This window comes from Lepisosteus oculatus, chromosome 16 (genome assembly GCF_040954835.1).
Source record: "Lepisosteus oculatus isolate fLepOcu1 chromosome 16, fLepOcu1.hap2, whole genome shotgun sequence".
Lineage (NCBI taxonomy): Eukaryota > Metazoa > Chordata > Actinopteri > Semionotiformes > Lepisosteidae > Lepisosteus > Lepisosteus oculatus.
The window spans coordinates 10,503,025-10,526,278 of record NC_090711.1 but is presented as its reverse complement, the minus strand read 5'-3'; the positions used below and the strand labels follow the sequence as shown (position 1 = coordinate 10,526,278).

Genomic DNA, 23,254 nt, shown 5'->3' with positions numbered 1-23,254 from the left:
TCTGACACTGCCCTCAAATGGTTTAAGTCTTACCTCACTGATCGCTGTCACTTTGTCTCTCTCAATGGGTACAGGTCTGAAATTGGTCTTGTCAAGTCTGGTGTCCCTCAGGGCTCAATACTGGGCCCCTTGCTCTTCAGCATTTACATGTTCCCACTTGGTCAGCTTTTAAGATCACATGGCCTCAGCTTTCATTTTTACGCTGACGATACTCAAATATACATCCATACCAAACCCGACACTGATGTGGCTGTCTCTATTCTATCTAATTGCATCTCTGACATAAAAATTTGGATGACTCAAAACTTCCTTCATCTTAACTGTGACAAGACTGAAGTCATGCTTATTGGTACCCCCCATCAACTTCGTAAAGCCAGTCCTGTAACCCTGTCTGTAGATGGCTCTGTACTTGAGCTCCAATCAAAATTGAAAAACCTTGGGGTTATATTCGATTCTGGCTTAACATTCGACCCACATGTACAGCATACTGTCAAAACATCTTTTTTTCACCTTAGAAATATCGCAAGACTACGCCCTATGCTATCATTTACTGTGGCTGAAAAGCTGATCAACATATTTGTATTCTCTCGAATTGACTACTGCAATGCTCTGCTCCCTGGGGTATCTAAATCTACTCTGAACAAGCTGCAGTATGTCCAAAATTCAGCAGCCAGAATCCTGACCAGATCTAGTGCAAGTGTTCACATTACTCCTATCCTGGAGTCCTTGCACTGGCTTCCGGTCAAATTCCGCGTAGACTTTAAAATCCTCATGCTCACCTACAAGGCTTTACATGGCTTGGCACCTCAATACCTGTCTGAACTTTTATCGCCCTACTCCCCACCTCGCAACCTCCGCTCTTCAAATTCTGCCCTCCTTACTGTCCCCCAAGCCCGTCTACATTGTATGGGCGACAGGGCCTTCTCCTGCTATGCCCCCAAGCTCTGGAACTCCTTGCCCAAGGATATTAGAGAGTCACCTTCTCTAAACTCCTTCAAATCCAGACTCAAAACCCTCCTTTTCAGAAAAGCCTTTACTTAACTGCTTCCATTCTTCACTCCTCTGCTCTTCTTAATACCATCTTCCACGGTCTCCTCTATTGTTATTGTTGTATTGTTGTAACTATAATTGTGTCCTGTCTTGTGAAATTTTCTTATTTATTGTTGTAGTCTTCTTATTTATTGTTATTGTCATCCTGTAAAGCGCTTTGAGAAGCCACCTTTAAAGGCGCTATGTAAAATAAAGTTTATTATTATTATTATTATTATTAAATCACAGCTCTACACCCATTTTACCATTAATCCTGGTACAAACACCACTGCGACCTCAGAAGTATTGATACAAGGGTCAATTCCAATAGAAGTCAATACAGCTGTATTGTTTCCATTCATACAGTATTTATGTAAATGGTTTTTGTGATTGACAACTGTGCCCCACTTTGCTTAAAGGTGGGGATTGCTTTTGTCTGTCGTATTTAAACAGTGCCATATTATAAATTAACCATTTGTATATATTTAATTATGAGACTGTACTAAAGGGGGGCGATAACAAAAAGAGAAAAATGTATTAAACTTTGAACAATTCCAGTTAAAATAATATGTTAATTGTTTTAGCTGGATAAAGTTACACATACAGTAACGTAAAACCTGAGCAGATGAGTTCAATTCTCATATTGTCAGTGAAATCATGTCAGTATTTAAGAAAGAATTAGGTTCATTTAATTCTTGAAGATGGATGCACATTGCTGTAGATTCCTTTATCTTACTGAAAGTACTGTAAGTGTAACTAATGGTGCAAGTTTGAAAAAGAATTTCAGTATGATGATGGAGAAATTAAATGGATGTTTTCGTCTTAAACAGCATTTTTAAAAATTGACTGGCAGTTATGAGGATTAAATGAAAATCATGTAAATAATTTTCTGGAGCAAAAAACCTTATTTCTAGATTCATTTCTAGGTTTCTAAAATCCTCCTCCTGGTCTTCACCCTGTTAATCATCTTCCAAAGAGTTGCAAGCAATGGCTCTGAATGTTTCATTTCTTACCACTTAATAACTTTTTTATCTGCATTCTCCAGGCGTTTCATTTCTTTTTGGATGTTGGGGCTGTTATGTGTTCTACAGTATGTCATTTTCTGGCGACATTTTTGCTTAGTCCAGCATAAACAGAGATGGAAAAGGCTCAGGGGCTAATAGAGAGAGTGTACAGTATATCATGGGGAAGCACACCAGGGTAGGAAAGTAATTATCTTCTCTTGACAAAAAAAGAGGAAGAATGCAAAGCTCCACAGTGGCTCAACCAATAGATGCACTAGATGTTTCTAGTTTAATTCTTGATCATTAGTGACTTGTGACTTCACCAAGCAGCAGTGAACAACTGGCTAACTGTGGGAACCTGTGTTTCCAGACTAGGGTGTGACTGAGTTGAACAACAACAGCTCCTAGTATCTGCACCTGAACCTATCCGCAAAAATGTGGTGACATCAGTAAGAAATTTAGCACTCACTCTCCTGTAAAGTATAATGGAGCTCACAGTTAGTCAAAAAAAAAGTAATTCTGACAGGTCCTGTAAGTGTACTAGAAGAGCACTCAGGTCTCTGTCTGCAGTACAGTAATTGTTTGTTTAACCATTGGCAATAGTTCAAGATGCATAGCTATAATAACAAAATAATTGGCAGTTCCCAATGTATATTTAAAAGGTGCAATATTGTAATACTACGGTGATTTATTTTGATACACTCTTCCTAGTTTTTTTATGCAATAGTATTATCACCGTGACAAAGAGCAGTTTGAGGAGTAAATTCCATTGAGAATGATACGATTTACATTTAACTGTGCACATATCAAGTAAGGAATTGGAGAACAAATATCACAGATTTGAGGTTTTAATGGGCGCTTCCAATAGTATGTAAACAAGTACTTGATATTCCAACATTCTAGATTTATTTTCTCATCTTTGCCTACTAAATACCAGTTCATCCACTCAAACTGCTAAACCATCTAAGAGCCCTGAAATGTTAGATTAGCACTAAGGTGTCATATTAAGATCTGTGAAAATAAGCAATTAGCTACAAGTCTAATACGTGAGAGGCAAATGATTGCAGACAGGAGCAATAACCCAAAACATCTGATTAGCTTGTGACAGAATCAGATCAGTTGTGGCACCACAGTGCCTTGGAGCAACAACAGAGGCCCTAAGAGAGCAGTCATCACCTCGGGAGTCAGGCCCAGTTCATAAAAGAAATAATCCCTTGTCAAGGGCATGATAGATAGATGATAGGTTTGGCAATGGAGCCAGTGGTTACAGTTAAGCCATAATTTGTCCTTTCAATGTCTTTTCTAATCATACACTCCTTATTATGCAAATTCAAAAAGGTCAACTGGAATGAGTAAATCAGCAAAGTAAAACAGAGGGATGACAAATCGGATGTGTGCCCCATCAGTGTTTCTTTTTCATCCCATTTCTTCCTTTCTTTCTGAAACATCACCAAACATTGTTTACCAGTACCTGTCTAGGGACTATGAGCTATGTAACTAAATTGAGCATACATTGGAAGATAAAAAAAGTTCTGCTCAAGCTTTGTGATTTTCCACATTGTGAGTAGACAAACATTATGTATGGAACAGTCAGCATAGTGTATTATCCATTTGCTCTGTCTGGGGACTGTGCTACAGGCTGTACATGTTATGTATGAAGCCTGCTGCAGGTACGTAGTTACACCTTTGGCAGAGAGACAGCCCAAAGTCTGCGCACGTTTAACAGACTCCATTAGTTTTCTTTCATTTTCAGAGCCTGGGCATTTTTTCCTGAGAAGTGAGTAAAAGTGTCACTGACAGGCATATTAATCTGTATAAATGGCTTGTATAGAGGATCAGTAATTACCTTTACTTCGTATAAATGACTTGAAAATAGCATTTTGAGAAAAATGAAAGTATTTGTAAGCTGCGGAGAGGAGCTGTTTTGGTGGGGGTTAGAGCACAGCACTCCATCACTGACACTGGGTGTTCAGCCCCTGGCTCCTAGCACGGTGCTCAATTTACCATCTTCTGTAGAAAGGGAGAAGACAGGATTCTCATGGAGAGCATAATTGATCTTAATTGAAACCTGCTTTTTGTAATCACTTAAGGGGTTGAATTACCAGGCTGGGATCAAAGGCTTTAGAGACACAGGTGCTAAGGCATATGTGCCCATTACTTATATTTGACATTCTTGCTTCCTTTATTCACAGTTACTTTTAATTTACTTGTTTATTTCTAATTTTATTATTAAATCAGCCATAATTTTAGCATAAGGTTTTCTCTTTATTATACCCAGATTTACTGGGCTTTCACTGCACTTAATTCCATCTACAAAAACACAGTGAAATCCATTCACTACTAATCTGAAAGAACTTGGTAAGAAATAAAAGGTAAATTAATGAAAAACATGGAGGAGAACCATGATTAAAACTTTTATATGAAGATCAGTCCTCCATCTTCTTCCATCTGACAGAGTCTTTTCTGGTACAGGATATTGCATGAACCTAAGAAAATTGCAGTTTGTGACTAACCATCTTGCTTTTAAGGCATTAAAGACGATTTTGTCCACCTGTTGTATTTTAGTTTATCCTCACTTCTGTTTTGAGGATTCAAGCCCTTTAATGTCTTACTTGTACTAATTCTGAAAGCACACGGGATGTTTATCAATATATTATATACAGTATATACAATATATTATACATAATAAAACATTGCATACTGTAGGTCATTCTACAAGTGCCCTCTGATTGTCTCAGGAACTGTGCCTTAATACTGTATGTTAGATTTATTTCTGCCTCAGAGGATCATGGATCTACAGGTAGTACTGAACCACTAATCCAACGGGCCTCTGGTATCACATGTGATGTTTAATGGTGTCGATAAAACTGGACACTGGAAAGTTTTTGTACAGGCAGTACTTTCTAGTAGCTTGGCCCTGATTTTACTTTACAATTTCCAGTTGCTTGTTGGCACGGGGGGCAAATTATATCCTAGATTTACTAAGAAAGTCCCATTGAATTCCAAACACGAAACGATATCTGGCTGAATCGCATCAAATATAAGTAAACATGGCTTTGTATTTATTAAATGAAAATGGTAATAAGAAAAGCAACCAAACACTAATTTAAATGTCTCATGAAATATTTGGCAAGTGGAGCACTGCATGAGCTGTGTGTCTGAGAAAAACAGCAACAAACAATATGTGCACATATAGTATATGCATTAATCAGCCCCACATCACACGTCTCCCAGCAGTACCTACTGTAGCATCCTATTCATCAGGACCACACCTACAGTAGGCTTTAGCAGCATAGGGGAAAGCAGGAACAGAAAATAGTTGTTCTGATGAAAAGTTAGAAGTTCCAGAAGATTATCCAGTTATTTTGTACAGAACATATTACAGAAGACAAAACCACACTCTTGGATTCTGGATAACACTGAATTCTCCCATAACATCCAAATATAAAATGTGGAGAGGAGCAATGTGTCATGTTCTACTCTCACCACTAGACTGCACTGTTAGGCAAATCAATTGTACTAATATTACATTGATTTAAATATAATAAATGGCATTTTAATAAATCCACAGATAACTGAAAGTAAACAGGGGTGGTCAAACAAATGGCAGGAAAAATTCAATACAATATTGCATCCAGCACAGTTAAATTACAGTTTAAGATACTTTATGGAAATTAATGTGTAGATTGTTAAAAGTCAGACCAACAAAAGGTTCAACAGCTGCTGACCAAAGTGACCATCTATAAAAAATAAAAAAAAATGTTGTAACAAAGTGGACTATGTCTGCAAATTGCTCTTCTACTAGAAAAAGCTAACCCAACAGAGTGGACATCAAGATTTCTGTACATGTTTACTAGCTATGGAATACTCCAACATAATCCAGACAAAAACGCTTATACCTGTCCCTTTAGGACCTGCTAATTAATCATTTAGACAGAGATCATTTATATTATTTATATTTTTTAAGTAAAAGCGGATTGGACACCACGGTCCCAAGTGCAGTGTTCTTCTAAAACCCAGGGCAGTCATGCTTCAGCTTGTATCTCAGCCACATGTGGCTCGACCCTTGCCACGTACAGATGTTCCACTAAGCGCTTTTGACAAGACAGCTAATTTGCCCTTGGGCTTCATTGCAGCAACAACTGCACACAGCTTATCACAGCAGATGGGCTGTAATTGGAAAGGATGTGTGCAGATGCCTCCCTGCACTGCGATATATTCATCACGTCACTTTCCAAATGAATTGATGGAGGGATTGTTTGTTTGTTGGTAATTAGGCAGAAATTTGTTTTCATTTGGTTCGTCAATCTGCAATTGATCTAATCGCACCTTGGGACCTGCGGGGGCAACAGGAAAATAGCTGCCCCTGTGAATGAAGCTCTCCTGAGGTTTCCGTGGAAAATTGAGTTTTATTATTAGAATTCTGAAAACCTCCCACCACCCCAGCAATCTCCTCTATTCTCAGATAAGGAAGGACTGCTGTTTCTGTGGTCCCATGACCATCATGCCTCCCTTTGATGAAACTATTAAACCAAGATCCTGTCTATATTATTAATTATTTTGTGGTTACCTTTGGGTGACATGGCCAATATCAGATTAATAGAATATGGTGTAATTAAATCTTTCTCTCTCGTTCCAATTTGGACATGTCACACAGCACAGCTTCTGTGTCCCGCTTGCAGTGATGGCCGTGATTCAATGTGTGAGTGTGGTTCCACCGGAGCAGTATAATGTGAATGGAATGAGAGAAGGTTAAAGAAAAGAAAAACATGATTTTTTCAGCTGTGGAGCCTTAACCCTACATTTTGGTTGTGAAGCCCTTTCAAGTGTCATTATGTGAAATGGACTGAAGGTCCTTTGCAATGATTACTTGACATACTGTATAGAATTGTCTGTAAATAACTGCTCCTTCATGTTAAAAGGTTAGTGCCCTATGCATGTACTGTATATAGCTGTATTCAACTTAATAAACTTAATAAAAATAGTGTATTAAACTTAATATTAATATCAAACATAAAGACCCTATAAATTACTCATATCCTTTCCTGAATTCTGGTAGTTTTTCAGGTAGTTCAGCTACTGTAAACAAACTGTAAACATGTTATTGTGAATAATGAGTATGCATTACAAGGTTGTAGGTTAAAATCCTGGGTGGAGCACTGCCTTTTTACTCTTGAACAAGGGACTTCACTGTTACTGCTTCAGAACAATGTCTGGTTATATTGTACTAAAACATCAGACAAACAAATTTCTAATAATAAGTAATAAGTAAGTAAAGGAAGCACTATATTTTTACAGTATATCACTGTCAAGGCTTTGGTTGTAGATATCTGTCAACATCTACAATTAAGACTTTCAGTTTCATCACCTAAAGTGATGAAGCAAAAGAGTTATTCTCTGGTCAAACTGTTAACTTGGAACATTTGTTGGCAGTTAGCACTGTGATTTCACTTAACACTTAAGTAACATAACATAGTGAATTCACCCTTTTGAGATTAAAAAAATACAGTACCTTCAGTTATGGGAGGATCTACCAGTTTCTGGTTTCCCCCCCTACAACATAAGGAAACTAAATAAACTTTCCTGCAGAAATACTGAAATACATATACAGTAATGCAGGACAAAATACTTTATAAACCTCCTACCAAAAAGGTTGTACTAATTTTAAATGATAGTCCTGTATAGAATGAAATGAAACAAGTCAAAGTGCAATTTATGTACTGTAAATCGACATTCAAAATTATGGAGATTTGTTAGCTGGTCTTATACCCAAAAAAGGGGGAATCAGCATAAGCCATTGATCTATGTGAAATAATATTAACCTTCTCACTGGAAAATGTTTTGCCTATTTTCTTCAAATGCCTTTCAATAAAATATTCTCCTTTATTAGAAATCATAGCTGCACATTCTCTGGAATATCTGTCACAGCTAAAGCAGTATCATGCCTGTTTTTGTCCACTCAATACTAACAATATCCTATGGCAATTCAAAACATCCAAAACATCCATCTACTTACTGTTTTTTGTTCCAGTATGTCCACTACGTTGGACAGAAATGTGAGACTGATAGAACAAAGACCAAAATTCTGTTTGAAGTTTTTAAAGCCAGGTCCTGCCTTGTTTTTCTTAGCCTTTCAAAATAAAACAGAAAATCTAGGAAAAACCTTATTAGAAAAAGAATAAAAGCTCCATTAGTATTGCGTTGCAGGCAATACTAAGAGACCATTTAGGCTGTAAAAATAACCTTTCTAAACTGTTGAAGGCCACCAGAAAACAGACATATTATTTTATCTACACTTAAGTGACAGGCAGGAAAACACAGGGAAACAAATAAGACTCTGGGGCTTGCTTTGAATACCTATGAACCTTCCCTACATCTCAAAAAAGGTCAGATTTCCCCAATCACAACAGCAAAATTTGCTCAAAAGAGATACAGTAAGCGCTTTTTTCAAATTTTACATGAAGACCCATTCACTCATCTCTCTTTTCTGAGTTTATTATTTGTATTACCACCAGGAATGTTGAAATGCTTTTGCGTCTTCACAGCAAGGATGTTGAGTTTTTAATATTTTGTAATCTGGCAAATTTTTGCTTTTGAGATATTATATTTTTTTCTGAAAAATGGTCAATTAGAAGTTTCTGTTCTTTGAATACAGAGCGTCTTTTTTGACTACGTAGTAAGATAATTTGTAAACTGTATATAAATGATTGTATAAATTATAAATTTTCCTTTAGAAAAAGATTGGGGTTTGAAGTACACTATTTTGAAGAAGTTGCCTTGTTTCTTATGATATATACAGTACCTGGTGGAGGGCTGTGTTTTCATTTTGGTGCTAAAAGTTGATGAAAATGGCCAGTAGGGCCATATGTGTAGTTACTTTTAAATTTAGCATTCATTTTTCATTGTGAAAACAAATTGAATGGTTGGATTCAGTGTATATTGAAGATCACCTGCATGTGCAATTGTTTGTGAAGCATTTTAGAAATGTATTGTTTATGATAATGCCCAGTATAATTCACTGCTAGTTATGCCCGTGTCAAAGATGAACTGTTATGGTTAATAAGGTAACTATATTAATTTTGAATGCTATCTTCTAGGTATCTTCTAAATCTCAAAAGCGACAATCATTTATTTTCAAATGTATTGGATTTAAAGAAGGTTGCCTCCATACCATTTACCCCATTATCAAACACACACCACACAACAGGTGATCTACAACCTGGAAAGGTCGTGTTTGGAAAAGAATTGATGGATGGCTTTAAACACTGGCAGATGGACAAGAAATAAAGCCTAAAAGCAAAAGGCTGTCGTTATTATCAAAGCTAGACCAAGGTGTTACGGGAGTGCCAGAGCTGCAGGCACCTGTGTTCACACTTGATATGAATGCCACTTCTACTGAATGAGCAGGACACACACACAGTACACTTGCTGTTGTTTATGAGACTCCTGCAGTGATTGGTAGCTGCTGCTGACCTTTACAACATGGCTGTATATCTCTGATCGCAGACGGTGTGAGATGTTAACCGTTGAGCCCCACATCTATGGCTGAACAGCGGGAATGAAATATTAACTTTTGTCTCTCAGTCTCTGCGCAAGATTACAGAAGGATATCTGAACACAAGGAAATAGCACAATACAGAATTCTGCCACAATTTATGTCTTAACCTTCTCACTCACAAGAACCACTTAAGTCCAGTGATTTAAGGTGCTCGATTGGTGCAATTTTTCACAGATCTCTACCTGAACTGTTGTATAGTCGAGCTGCTGCTGCTCTGCATTATTAAGGTTCTGTGCTTCAGTGCTGGATTGACCATGTAGTCTTCTGAATTTAAAGCTCTTTGAGATCCTTTGTTAGAAAGAAATTCATGGATAGGTATGCTATATACTGTAGATTTAAGAAATCATTTAGATGTTGTTGATGGTGAGGATTATTATTACATGTCAAAAGCATAGAATGCACATCTTAATATGTTTCAGAAATATCTTTTAAATAAAGTAACTATCAAATAATTATTTCATAGCATCATAATTCAGTACTTAAATTAATTAAACATTCTGCTCACTTTGGTCAGTTTTGATTTTTCCTTGCTTTCCCCGTCCCTAAATAAAACTAAACAAAAACTTGAATTTCTTAATGTCACCCTCTAGTATTATAAATAGTAGCAATAGTTTTATTTATACACTCTTAATTTAGAAAAGCCAATTGTTAATAAACCTTTGCAAAAGCTTTGGTAGGTCGCACCTGGTAGCTACAATTAAAAAACAAAAAAACATCAAGCTCTGTGAATCAAACAGTTAAATTTTATATGGACCACAGTTCAAGATTTATCATCCAGCAATTCAAGTCTTGACTGTCATCTTCAATTGACCCTGGGCTACCGATGGGGTGTAGCAAAATTACTCCCCAAATGGTGACATGCTGACTGAGAATTTCCTGGATCAGTTGGCCAGGATATTCTTGACTTGATGTTCAAAAGTGACCCCGGAACCTTTGCAGTTACTGGTGTTCTCAGTGAGAGCTGCATCAATACTAACTCGCCTTTAGACACTGTAGAGTTCTCACTTAGTAAGCTGACACTGTGACTGTGTGCACACACTTCGCAAGTGATTACGCTTTCTACAAGTAATGTGAAGATAGTATACAGAGCTCCTGTGCTTACAGAAAGATCATTGCAGATTACAAATTAATATGAAAAAAGCAAACAGGCAATTCCAAAATTCTAAAATAAATAAAGTCTGTTCCTTGTCTCACAACCAGCTCCCAAGTCTTGATTATAAAATAGATCTTATGCATCACAGTCACCCCCCATTAAATGATGTTCAATAAAATACTGATGCTATATTTTAGGGTGCAATATTTAATTGAATACTTAAAAAGCATTCCTCACAAAAAACGTAAATTCCTACATCAATCTATAAGCTGTGACTGTCAGACAACAATCTGCAACACAGTTTTTCAGATTCTAAACTAGAAATTGTAAACTACTGTTTACTTTCCTACTTTGTCATGAAAACACATCATAAATAATAAAAGTAGAAAACTCCACATTACTGCAATACACAGTATATAGATGTGAGCTTAAGGAAGAAATGGGTGCAGAGCTAAAAACAGAAGGCAGCTGTTTACACAGTCTTGTGTATCTGGAAAAAATCTAACCAGCTGTGATATGGAGAATGCTTCAAGAAATGGCTAGAATAGATTCTGGGATTGATTACTAGAAACCAAACAAGCAAGATTGATAGCCTTAACTTGTTTTTATACCTTTCTCTGTTTTTAATGCTTTCAAAAGATTTCTTTAATATGGACAGTTATTGACCTCTGTGCACTGATGTTCATAATCTTTTAATAACTTTACAATTAGTTGAGTAAATGTATTCTGCTGTTAGTACTTTGCAGATGTTTAAAACAACAACTTTATTCAGAAAAAAACAAAAAAGAAAAGTGAATTTGGAAAAAAAAACATTATTAAATCTTAATGTGTAGTGCACAGTACATTTCTATAAATATACCTTTACTATTATCTCAACAAAGTTTCAATTTAGTGGAACTGTTTTTTGTACTGTACATGATTGGTGGCCGGGTTTCTAAAAAAATGCTTGTTTTTGAGCAGTAGGTCTTGTTCTTCTTCAGTTTTATTGTACTGCTGTTTTTGCTCGGAAATTAGACAAAAAATAGGATGTTTTTTTTTCTTATAATATCAAAACTGAAGGTTACAAAGTGAAAATAAATGTGAGGAAAAATGAAAAATGATACATTCGGATGTACTGTGAACAAAAGAAAAAAGAGTACAAACCACACTGAGAATGAAAAGAGTTTATTTTTGCTAAACTAAATTTTTGGCTAAAATAAATCTGGGAAGACAAATGAAGCAGTTAAAGAGATAAATTAATCTAATCAATTAAAAGTGAGACACATTAAAGGCCTGCATCTATGTTTTAATAACCACTGCCTTAGACATTTCAAACCTTTGTTTGAAACAATAAAGGAAGTAGAACAACTCCCAGGAAGTTTTCAAATAATGTTTAATTCACATATTCTTTAAAAGGTCTATTTTAGGCAACCTGACAATTTATATAAAATGCTGAAGCAATGGAAACGTCTGCCTCCTTCTCAAGAAGTCCACTAGAACAGTTGTGTGAATGTCAAGACTTCATGCTAACTCACAGCCCAAAAGGGCCAAGAATCAAATGTTTTCACAGTTTCATACATTTGTCCAAACACTCGCAGCTGCTTGGAGAAACCCCAACTTGAAGACCGTCTGTTGCCACAAAATATTCTTTAACAGCTGTGAGGGATCTTATACTGACAGAAATCAAATGAAATGTTTCAGAAAAAAAAACTTTTTTTCCCACCTTACTACACCAACAACTAAACTGCACATATGCCATGTCATTTTCCTTGTTCCATACATCATAATGCTGCCAAGCAACTAGCATTTATTAATTAATAAACCAACACCTCCCATGAATGAAAATAAAGGTTGTTTTTAGGAGGCACTAGCACTAGCAGCAGGTACCCTGAGTTTGGAACTCTTTAGTGGCCACCAAAAGACACTGCAGCAACCCAGAAGAGCAGGCTGATGGGGAAATGGGGGTGTAAGAAGAGAGATACCACTATCCAAAATCTGCTAGAATGGAATGGATGAGGAGATTCCAAGAAGAACCCCCTAAAGAAGAAGAGATGCTGAATATGTTCATGGGGTGGAGCTTTTGTAGGAGAGGGGAGGCCGAGGACCAATATCACACCAGTGGGACACCAGCTGATGGAGGGGTAAAGGGTTAGGTGAAGACCCATTGCCATAGTGCCAGTGCTGCCAGAGCTATGAGGAGGTCCAGACCCATTTGCAGACTGATGCTGTTCGCTTCCACCCCTAAGGTGGAGTGGGTGGCAGAAACTACTTCTGTGGGGACTTTAGTGAAAAGTAGGATCAGAGAAAGGTGAGAGATGAACAATGGAGCTATTGGAGTTGTGGGTTGAACACTCAAACAGAAAGGGAGAAAAAAAGGAACGGAGAACGGAGAAAGCAAGTTAAGGAGAAGAGTGAGCTGATGATGTCAGGAGAAATGAAAGCAAAGTGTAGATCAAGCAGAGCTGCTTGTTTCCCATGGAGAGTTCCCAAGAGCTGTTTCTCAGAGAAGAAGGAATATTTAAACAGTATTTAGGTAAGCAGAAATGTAACAAAAGAATTTGTTCTCCTCTCTAACTGTTAAATAATACCATGTGTGAACATTGCAAAGAAGAATTCCAAGAATGCTAATTAAACAATTGTGGGGACATGATGATGCAAATGCTAGATTTTTCAGCATCTGGAAAATCCAGCAACTAGTTTATACTTGTTCTGATCTGATGAGTTGAATCACTGATTGAGTTTAGGCACTGGCAATAAGCATCCCTGTCTGCAACACTGACAAGATTCCCCCAAAACATTTTCATGTGTGTCTGGGTCAAAAAATGTATTTTGCTATTTTCTTATTTTTATAAAACATTAGTGTGCATTATATACTGTATGATTTCAGCAAGAACTACAACACAAAGGGGAAACAAATAAAGATAAAGCAAATGTCTTGAAGATATTATTTAACACAATAAATAAAATGAAAAAAATATCTCAATGTCAAAACATTCCGGGACATTATTCAGGTATAGATAGAAAAGCCATGGGTTTTTTCAGGCATTCTATTTCAACAAAAGCTGGGAAATTTATAAAGAGGGAGGTGTCACACCATTTTCTTTATTTTGTAGCTATAGTGATTTGTATTAACTACAGTATGTGCATTTGACATAGGCTATATTGATTTACCCCTAAGGATTCCCTTCACACTCCAAGTCTTCGAGTACGGTTGTTTTATAACCCTGTTTGTGAGGCTCATTTCGGCTTCTCCAATGCAGATTCTGCTGTGCTTGTCAATAGTTCTGCTGTCTGCGCCAGGGGACTTCTTAGCATGAAAATGGAATAAAATGCATTTTAAAAAAGAAAAGCAAATCAATTCGTGAAATAGCACAGTCGTGTGTCACACAGACCCACGTTCCCACCTGTCAGTCTGATTGTGCTGGAGGTTAAGAGTTGTCCAGAGAAAAAAAAGTACAACAAGCCATCAGGAATTTCATTTAGAGTCTGTGTTATTTAAATATTTAGCCTACATTTTCCCCATCCTGCAGGATATTATGATTGATCACATTTTCCAAGTAGTGTTTATTTCTTCTCAGTGTATTTTTTTTGTTTAAAACTTTTTATTATTATGGTATAAGCAAAAATGTTAAAAATCCATAAAATGTATTTAATATTTATTTAAGATATTTACTGCAGGATAATCTCCCATTGTCTAGAAAATGAACTTTCTACTTGAAAAATGCCTTTTGTTAAACTTCAAAGCCTTAGGTTTACCAGCTTAGTTATGCCTTATTGGAAATGTCATCTAGCTCATAACTTCTAAACTTCTTCCATTGTGACCTTGCAATAACCCACTACTGCAAACTTTTGATCCTCTGGATTATGTAATGTCCTGGTGATCAAAAGAATAAAAACAGCTATTGACTGCTTGTCGGACTCCAGTGCTGATCTTGTAAGGTCAAGATATTATTGCATGGTTAAGATGTTGTATTGTATTATTGTGACAGTGTTATATCATTAATTAATTAGTTTATTTTTTTGATTCAATGTTACATTTGCCTTACAATTATACAACTGTTAAAGAAGATTAAAGCTTCAGTAGCTAAAAGAAAATATTAGTCCTCTATATCTTATTGTATATAAAAATATTTTTGACAGTTGGCAGAACCTGTTTGATAAAAACATACAGTGTACTTACTGTATGTCTAAAACTAATAGTTTTAGTATTTTCACTATGTAAATGGTGAATGTGCAGTAAACTTCTGAAATAATAAAGTAGACATCCACTTTAACCTGAAAAGAATAGGTAAACTGGGATTTGAGAGATGGAATCTGGATTATAGAGAATAAGGGAGAAAGCAAACATACTGAAGAGACACATATGGTGGAACAAAGAGATGGAAAGGCTGAATGGGACAGAGAGAGCAAAGAACACAAAATAAAATAGAGGGACAAAGAGACACAAAGTACTTTGAGTATCATTACGTTATTCCATTTCAAGCACTGTTCATCAAATTACATTTTGTTTCTCTTATTTCATAGATTCTCATGAGTTAAAGACCCATGTTTATGCATGGGTTATTGCATGTCTAAATTGTATGTCAAAGTATAAATCTAATTATGTTGAATTTTTCCAAAATTTGATTTTTTATGGTATTTATTTGGAATACAGTGTAAATAGGGTATAAATATTTTTATTAGTATACTTTTTTTGTTACTTAAATGTGAACAAAGCAGATTCACCAGGATGAATGGCTTCAAATTGCAATACTAAGACTTCAGATTTGATAAAATCCAGAATTAATTTTGCAATTTAAATTTCAATTTAAATCTAATTTAAATCTTTCTATGGAGAAAATATTCAATGCTTAGCATGGCCAATGTACAGTATACCTACATTCCCGAGGTTTCTCCCCTCATTCATTCAGTCTGTAGTCCGCTCTTTTGCCTTAAAGGGTGACAATGTCCTTGTAGATATAATCCAAACTATAGTCATTCACTACCATTTTAAAGGGCAAATGTCTACTCAATAGAAATAATTGAAATTGTAATATGCTTCTTAGTTTGGCCTTGAAAACCCATAGGGTTATGGAGGAATCAGAAAGAATTTTGTATTTAGAAATTACGGCCACCTGATGCTACTGATGCTACTGATGCTGCTGATTAAACAAAGTTTAATTTTCTCCTTAGTTTTCCAGTTATCTGTTTTTTTTAGGTTTTGAGGAGAGGTGATACAAGAATTTGCCATCATGAACCACATTGACAAGTCAACCCAATGAAATTATCCAGGATAAATAGTGAACCATGAATCAGAGGATGCTACTGGAAACAATGTTTTGTTATTTCATTTAAATCGGACATCATAACCCACTTCTTTATGCATAGGGTTGTAGGAAGCTTATATTGTTGAAGTCTTCTTCTATTGCTGAAAGCTTCTTTTAAGAAAGTGCTGGATGAAATCCTTGGGACAATTATCCAGGATCCTTGTGTTATATTTTCTTACATTAAGTTTTAACAACAGTAGCTAATATATTTAAGGCAATGTTTTTTTTTTGATAAAGTAGACTAGTGAGATAATGAGACTAGAGCCCATAACATGTTTACAGACACAAACGAGGATCAGGGCCCAAAGAAGAAATTTGTTGGATCTTTAACCTAATTTCAGCATTGCTTAGTGGACCCTTATGATTAATGCTGTCTCATGACTGTCCAAATGAAGTGGCTGAATTGCAGATTAACATGAGCTGTGTCTCAAGTTTGACCAAAGAAAGGAGGTTCCACTTCCAAGTCATCCTATTTTACATTCTCAAAAAATAATTTTGCATTATATTATGTTGAATATTTTGTTATATATTGCTACTGGTGGCATGCTAAAATAGGTTGCAATAATACGTGGTCTGTTGTTCTTTTTGAGAGGGGGTATATCTCCATGTCCAGCTGTGCTCTTGGCCCTCAATTACCTACACAGGTGTTAACCCAGTTTTCCGTGCCTGCTATCAAATCAAATGCAGCACTGTAATGAAGAACAGACCTTCCACATTTTTTAACCACCCATTACAACATGCAAATTGTCAAAGAATCTACTAATAAAAGGCCATATAAAAGGACACACTTTCAGAGATCTGTCATCCCTGAATGGCAGCTGTTGTACGTTGTTCACTATTTGTACTATTTTAAAATGACAAAATCTGGTTTGAATTACACCTTACTAAACCTTATTGACCTGCCACGAGAAGCTGAGGGACCAAACATAGTGGCTTCTGAGGTGTTTGCCTTAGACAATGTTTAAGTGTGAACCATGTAATGACAGAAGTTCTGTATCATGTATTGAACAAGCTGATTAAGGAAGACAGCAAATAATTTGTCTGTCTCTTCCTGGAACGAGAAGAATTATGATTCCCCAGAACAGTTCTCTGAAAAAAAAAGACTTTCCCTAAATTTCCCTTTACAGGAGATACAAAGCTCTGATATTCAGACCAATTGGCACATCAGTCAACTGTTACAAGTGGATCATGCTCTACATTTGCCTTTGCCTTTCCCTCCAATGCTGCTTACCAGCTCTGCGTTGCCAATTTTGCACTGCAGGAGGTCCTGTTACCTTTTCCTTGCCTGTGTCACAGACCTTCTTGTATCCCCTGAGACCATTGACCCCTCTCCACCACAGTGGATCACACAGTCTCTTTGACAGCTAAACCTAAGTTAACGGGGGCATCTCTGAAGTGCACTTTTTCACATGGGGCTATCTGTGGCAGCACTGCTAAATTAAAACCACAGGTGAAACAAAACTTAGCACAAGTTTCCACTGCAATTATCATTGTACTGAATTTTATTAAATAATAATTTACTTACTAGGCTTTGCACATTGGATTTTGATAGTACTTTTCTTTCAGTAAAATGTACTTTTAAAAAACAGAATAGAAAAGACTAGCATCTGATTGACTGGCTGATAGATCAATAGAGAACCAGTTATAGTGCATTGTCAAGCTCAATGAAGAATAACTGACATTGTTACTCTGTAATTATTCCACAAGGAGAGTGGGGAAGCTGCTTGCACACCATTGATTGGTAAGACTAGAAACTAGGAAATGCATTGACAGAACATTTTGATAAGTGTGCTTTCTGCGATGATAAAAAACCAAAACAAGCAGCTAAAATTGTTATGTCATTACAAGATAGCAAAACCTTTTTCTAAGTCATGTGTTTGAATGAGATTTCAATTGTTTTATTTCAAGGAAAAGGATCCAAAACATTATTTTCTATTGCCTTCCATCAACAGGTCTACTGGTCTGCAGTGTACATGAACAAGGTTGTCTGGTCCATCATATGGAAAGAAAAAAATACCCTTATTACATGTACCTATATTCCCACTCTTTCTTGTTCCTACAGCCTGCAGTAGAATAATCTACAAATACTGAGAAAGTACCATCTTTGACCACCTTTTGGAACCACTCTACTTGTAAGTCTCTCACTTGTACATCCAAGTCTTTTTCTCTGCCTTGCATCCAGCAAGCTTTTATTGCCAGCACTGCTCTCTTGCATTGACCCAGAGAGAAAATGTTTATGAATGTTCTTTATCAAATTATTTATTTTTTATTTATACGATTGTATTGTAAGGCTATACCCTAATTACTGTCTTTTTTATTATCTTTCACTTCATGCCTTTGCTTCACTGTCAAGATGATTGAATTACAGAACACTCAACCTACTATCTGTTAGTCCAATCTAAATATATTATGCCATCTTTTACAGATCAAAACATACTGTATGTTATATTCTGATATGGCCTTACTTTTTTGTCAAATTTTCTCACTGCTTTATCCACTTATGGTCATGGGGGAGCTGGACCCTATCCCAACAAGCAACAGGCACAAACTTCTATAGGATACACCTGTCTGCATACGTGTGCGTGTGTTGGTGTCTGTGTGTGACAAGACACAAACGTGCACGCTCACATCAGGGCCAACTTTTCCAGAAGCCAATTAACCTACCAGTATGTCTCTGGGCTATGGGAGTAAACAGGAGCACTGCTCTACCGTGTTGCCCTTGTCTGTCAAATAAACCAATAAAATAATTAATGGGCTGAAAGAGTAAGAAAACAAAACATGAGCAAATATTTGCAAGAAATTAAGTTAATAAATCTGACAGTAACAATAAATGTTTATTTTGTAAACAGGTTGCTGTGGGTGAGAATAAAATAACATCCGGAGGTTCCTCTGAGTGTTTTATCATATAATAAGCACAGACATAGTATATTGAATGAAAAGAAGTCAATATTAAATATAAACATAAAAAGGTAAATGCTCTCGTTTTTGCAACACAAGAATATTCATACAATAAAAAAAAACTGCTGTAAAAACAGTAAAAGAAAAATGTGGAGAAAAAGGCAAAGGAAACTCCTGAAACTTTGAAAAATTGTAACCTTTTCTTCCCATACAGGTATGGGCTCTCTGAAATGTCCTATTTAAAGTCATGTGTACTAGGTGATGTACTGTAAATGTTGAACCAGCTACTGTATCTGGGCAGCAGCATAAAAGGGCATTGAAACATCTGCTGTAGCAAAACAGTGCACTGAGTGTAATTTGCCGTGGCTGATAGCGATGTTTTCTACAACAAAAGCCTGTGTTTTATTTTTATGAAAACATAGATTCAGAAGCAAACTCGGTGGCAGAGGTAGAATAAATGATTTATTACCTCATGTGTTATCTGTGCTTGTTTAAGCCTGTTTCAGAGTGTGATTCAGACAAACCTCAACAAAGCGGCTTCCACTGAAGCATTTACAGAGGCAAATCTGATCATTTAGCCAACTTTAAAACAAGCAAAAAATAGCAGGTAAGATTGTCTCATTTGTGCTTCTTTATTCTTGAAGGCTGGATTCTTGCTGGCTTTACATATATCTTTTAGTTACTAATCTAAGTCTGTATAAATCAAGGCATTTGACTTCTTATGCAAATAATACATTCAATTAAGTATTCAATTAAGATCAAAGAAGGCTCCTAGATCCTTAAGCTGCCCTTCTCTATCATACTGTAGTTAATATGGATTATATAACAAAAGTATTGTCATTTCAAGAAAAACACATTTTGTGATTGCTTTCTTCCTCTCTCAGATTGTGAACAGTCCATTTTGATTCAGATTTTGATACTTATACTGGGCAAACGTTAATTTTCTATAACTTAGTGATGTTATCCTAAATCATGTTTGCTGTATTTTTGCTTCACTGCACAACTTACTGTACTGCATGAAATTGTATCTTGCGTTTTTTTAGATCATTCTATTCTTAAGCTTATGCTAGATACCTTCTTTGCTTTATTTGAGCATTTAGAACTAGTTCTCACACATGAGACAACTCTATTATTTATCTGTAGCTTGTCACAAAGAAATGAAAAAATAATGAATGAATAAGTATGATTTATACACCTCTTCCAAGAGGGGTACTCCCTTAATTCATCTACATAGGATGCCAATGTTAATGATTTATAGATATCAAATAATGTATCCATAAAATGTTTATGGAGACAACAACCAACAACCTCTACATAAACACCCACTGATACTAAACCACAGAAAACATATTTGGACAGTAGTAAATTAGCACCCTGCCTGCCCTGTTAAAGCATTTGTAGTGTACTTAGCTGTATGCTGGATGCCTCACTGATATGTATTCAACACCCCCTAGTTCACAATTCTCAATTACAGTAGCAACAGTAGCTTTGTAAACTCATACAATATGTTGTTTTGTTTGTGGTCTTTATAACATGTCTATTTAGACCTGCCATGTTTGCGTGTAGAAAATATGGATACATTTCAGGCAAGCATCATAGTTATTTGTTCTCATTGATTCCCACTGTTCTAAACTGAATGCAGCAAACGTAATGGAGCTACCCAATCTTCCCATTCATATGATATGAAGTCTTGGCATACTGGAAATACTGTATCCTGATTCAGTAAGAGCATACTGTATGTGTCAGGTCCTGTATGACAGTGCACTGTCACCTGCAGTGGTTAGTGCTGTTTAGAGACAGTATGTTCGATGTGCTTGGTATGGAATGGGATTAAAAATACCACCATGTGGTGCTGTTAGAAAACATTTAGAAACAGGATAGCGCAAAGGACATAACTCAATCAGATAATTGCAGATATCTTACCAATTAGAATAAGCATGCACACCAAGAGTGCGATGAGCGCCCCAGGACTCAGGGCAGCCGACATGACATAGGCTGTGGAGTTGCAGGACTGGATGGTGCCATCTGTGTCACAGCCACACACTCGGATGGTCAAGGTGCCCGTGCTGCTGAGGGCAGGAGGCCCACTGTCCACTACTAGGATGGGGAGCAAGTAGACATTCTGCTCTCGCCTATTGAAGCCAGTGCGCTGGGTCCTGATGCCAGCTGTGTTGTCTGGGAAACAAGAGAGAGTAACAATCCCATAACACCTATGCATTCTCTGGAGGTGATCAATCCTTTTCTTTCAAATGTTCACCTCAGTAAATATAAATGTTCATTTTGAAATGTTATATTTGGAATGCTCCTGTCTTTTCATGTTAAATCATACAGTATCAACACTGTCATATATACTAGATATTAGTATGCGTTGCTTTACTTTTACCATGGCTGTAGTATAATTTACTGTACTTTGCCTGGTAATACCTCAGTCAGCATTTAGAAGGGAATTGCCTAAATCATCAGATCATCTTGTCATCAGATCAGGAGAAAATAAATCAGAACCTATTCAGTCAATCTATATTAATGTAACAGAGCACTGATTCATGGTGATCGCCATTGCACAGAAGAATCTCTCACCTGACCTAAGGATTTTCTATATTTATTTAATCATACACCTACAAGCCTGGGGGCTTTTTAAATAACCAGCAGCTTAATTTCTAGATACTTAAGTGCTCAGGTAGGATAAAAACTAACTACTGTATGAAGGTCTCAGTCGAGGAATGGACACATCTGATTTATATAATCCATAACACATGCTTGTGAAAACCCAGTCCTTCAAATGAGCATTGTGATTTAAAGCCAAACCACAGATCAGAAACAGCAGAAACAGCAGCCAGGGTGCCCTGCAGAGAGCGATTCACAACTACTTGGTATTTTACACCAAAATCCTATACGCTGATATGTGTTACAGTTGGTGAAAGAAATGTATTATTGCAGTGGCCTTGCAATTGATTATTGATCGAGAAATTTTCATATTCATTTTTCACAAGACAACAAAAAACCCTACAATGTTATTCTATTGGTTTGCAAGCATTTCACGATCACAATATTTGTTTTAGATTCAGGGAAAATGATGAGTTTATAATATTAAAAATGAAAGCAGATTTTGGCAGTGGTACGAAAAATCAGACCCATGTAAATTGTGAGTGGCTTACAGGAAAATATGTATATTCTAAAAAATTACTTTATAGACCATTGCTTTGGTATATTTTGATTTTCTGATGTGATTCCCACTCAGGAATCTTATTAATTAAGTAACGTTAAGATTCAGATATTAATCAGATATTAATCAGAATCTTCTCAAACTTAAATAAATGAGACCTAACCACTAATGTCACCCAACCTAAATGATATCCTGATGCCTGTTTTTGATATGCTCCGTGCGAAAAAGACATTTAAGGGACTACTTTTGTGGAATATTTACAAATATTTACAAAACATTTAAATTAATGCCACAGCAAGTCACTTCAGGAGCAATTATAAAGACATCACCATCTGTGGAGCAAGTGAAATATTTTTTCAATTAAGGAACTTTGGTACCTATTGGAATAGACCGTCTATTCTTATACCATCTCAATATTAAATACAGAATATTTTTAAATTTACTGCGCTGTACCTGCATTTCTTATTATACACCTAAAATTGACTTAAAATATGTCTTATAGATCCTAAAACATATAATGTGTACCAAAAAAAGACAAAAGAATTATGCTTTTTTTCAGTGTTATTTTGTACACTGCAGTTCAACCTCTAAATCTTTTTATGACACATAAAAACTATGTACCATATATCTTTTTATGGCTCATAACTCAAGACATTTCCTCATGACACTAAGTCAGATTTTTCTTTATTACTGTAATAATATAATATATTAATCATACAATAATATTAAGGAGTTTATATTATTGTTATTGGGTTAATTATTAGCTGCACATTTTCAGAAATTAATGGGGATTAGAAAGGAGGATTAAGGGGGTTGTTTTGACTATAATTTAAAAATGATTAATAAATATACCTTGTATGCTTTTGGATCTATAGTAATCACCAAAAACTGACCCGGGTATGAATTTAAAGTATGTATGCATTGTGTATGTGTGTCTGTGTGTCTCCCCTGTAGTTCAGAGTGTACCCTGCTTTGCTTCTGTTGCTTGCTAGGATAGGCTCTGGGTCCCCAAAGACCCTAAATTGGAAAAACAGAACAGAAAATGGAAGGATGGATGAAATATTAATATTTATTTTTCTAAAAGCCAGCCTATTTTTTATCACCAGGTGCAAAACAGTTTATTTCAAATTGAAGGCCTTGAAGCTTCCCTTCCTTTCATTAAAAATACTTTTTTAACTTCCATTAATTTCAAACTCAGTATTGTGTACGAAGTAAACTATTTAT

At 36.1% G+C, this 23,254-nt stretch overlaps 1 protein-coding gene across 1 annotated transcript in view; it reads right to left on the bottom strand.

Annotated features, from left to right (window-relative positions):
- LOC102694707 (cadherin-22) overlaps nt 1-23,254 on the bottom strand; it is a 288,857-nt gene that overhangs the window by 9,022 nt on the left and 256,581 nt on the right. Inside the window, exon 12 of the mRNA XM_006639486.3 lies at nt 20,791-21,042. Within this exon, the coding sequence (XP_006639549.1) occupies nt 20,791-21,042 (252 nt within the window). The remainder of the gene's footprint in view (nt 1-20,790; nt 21,043-23,254) is intronic.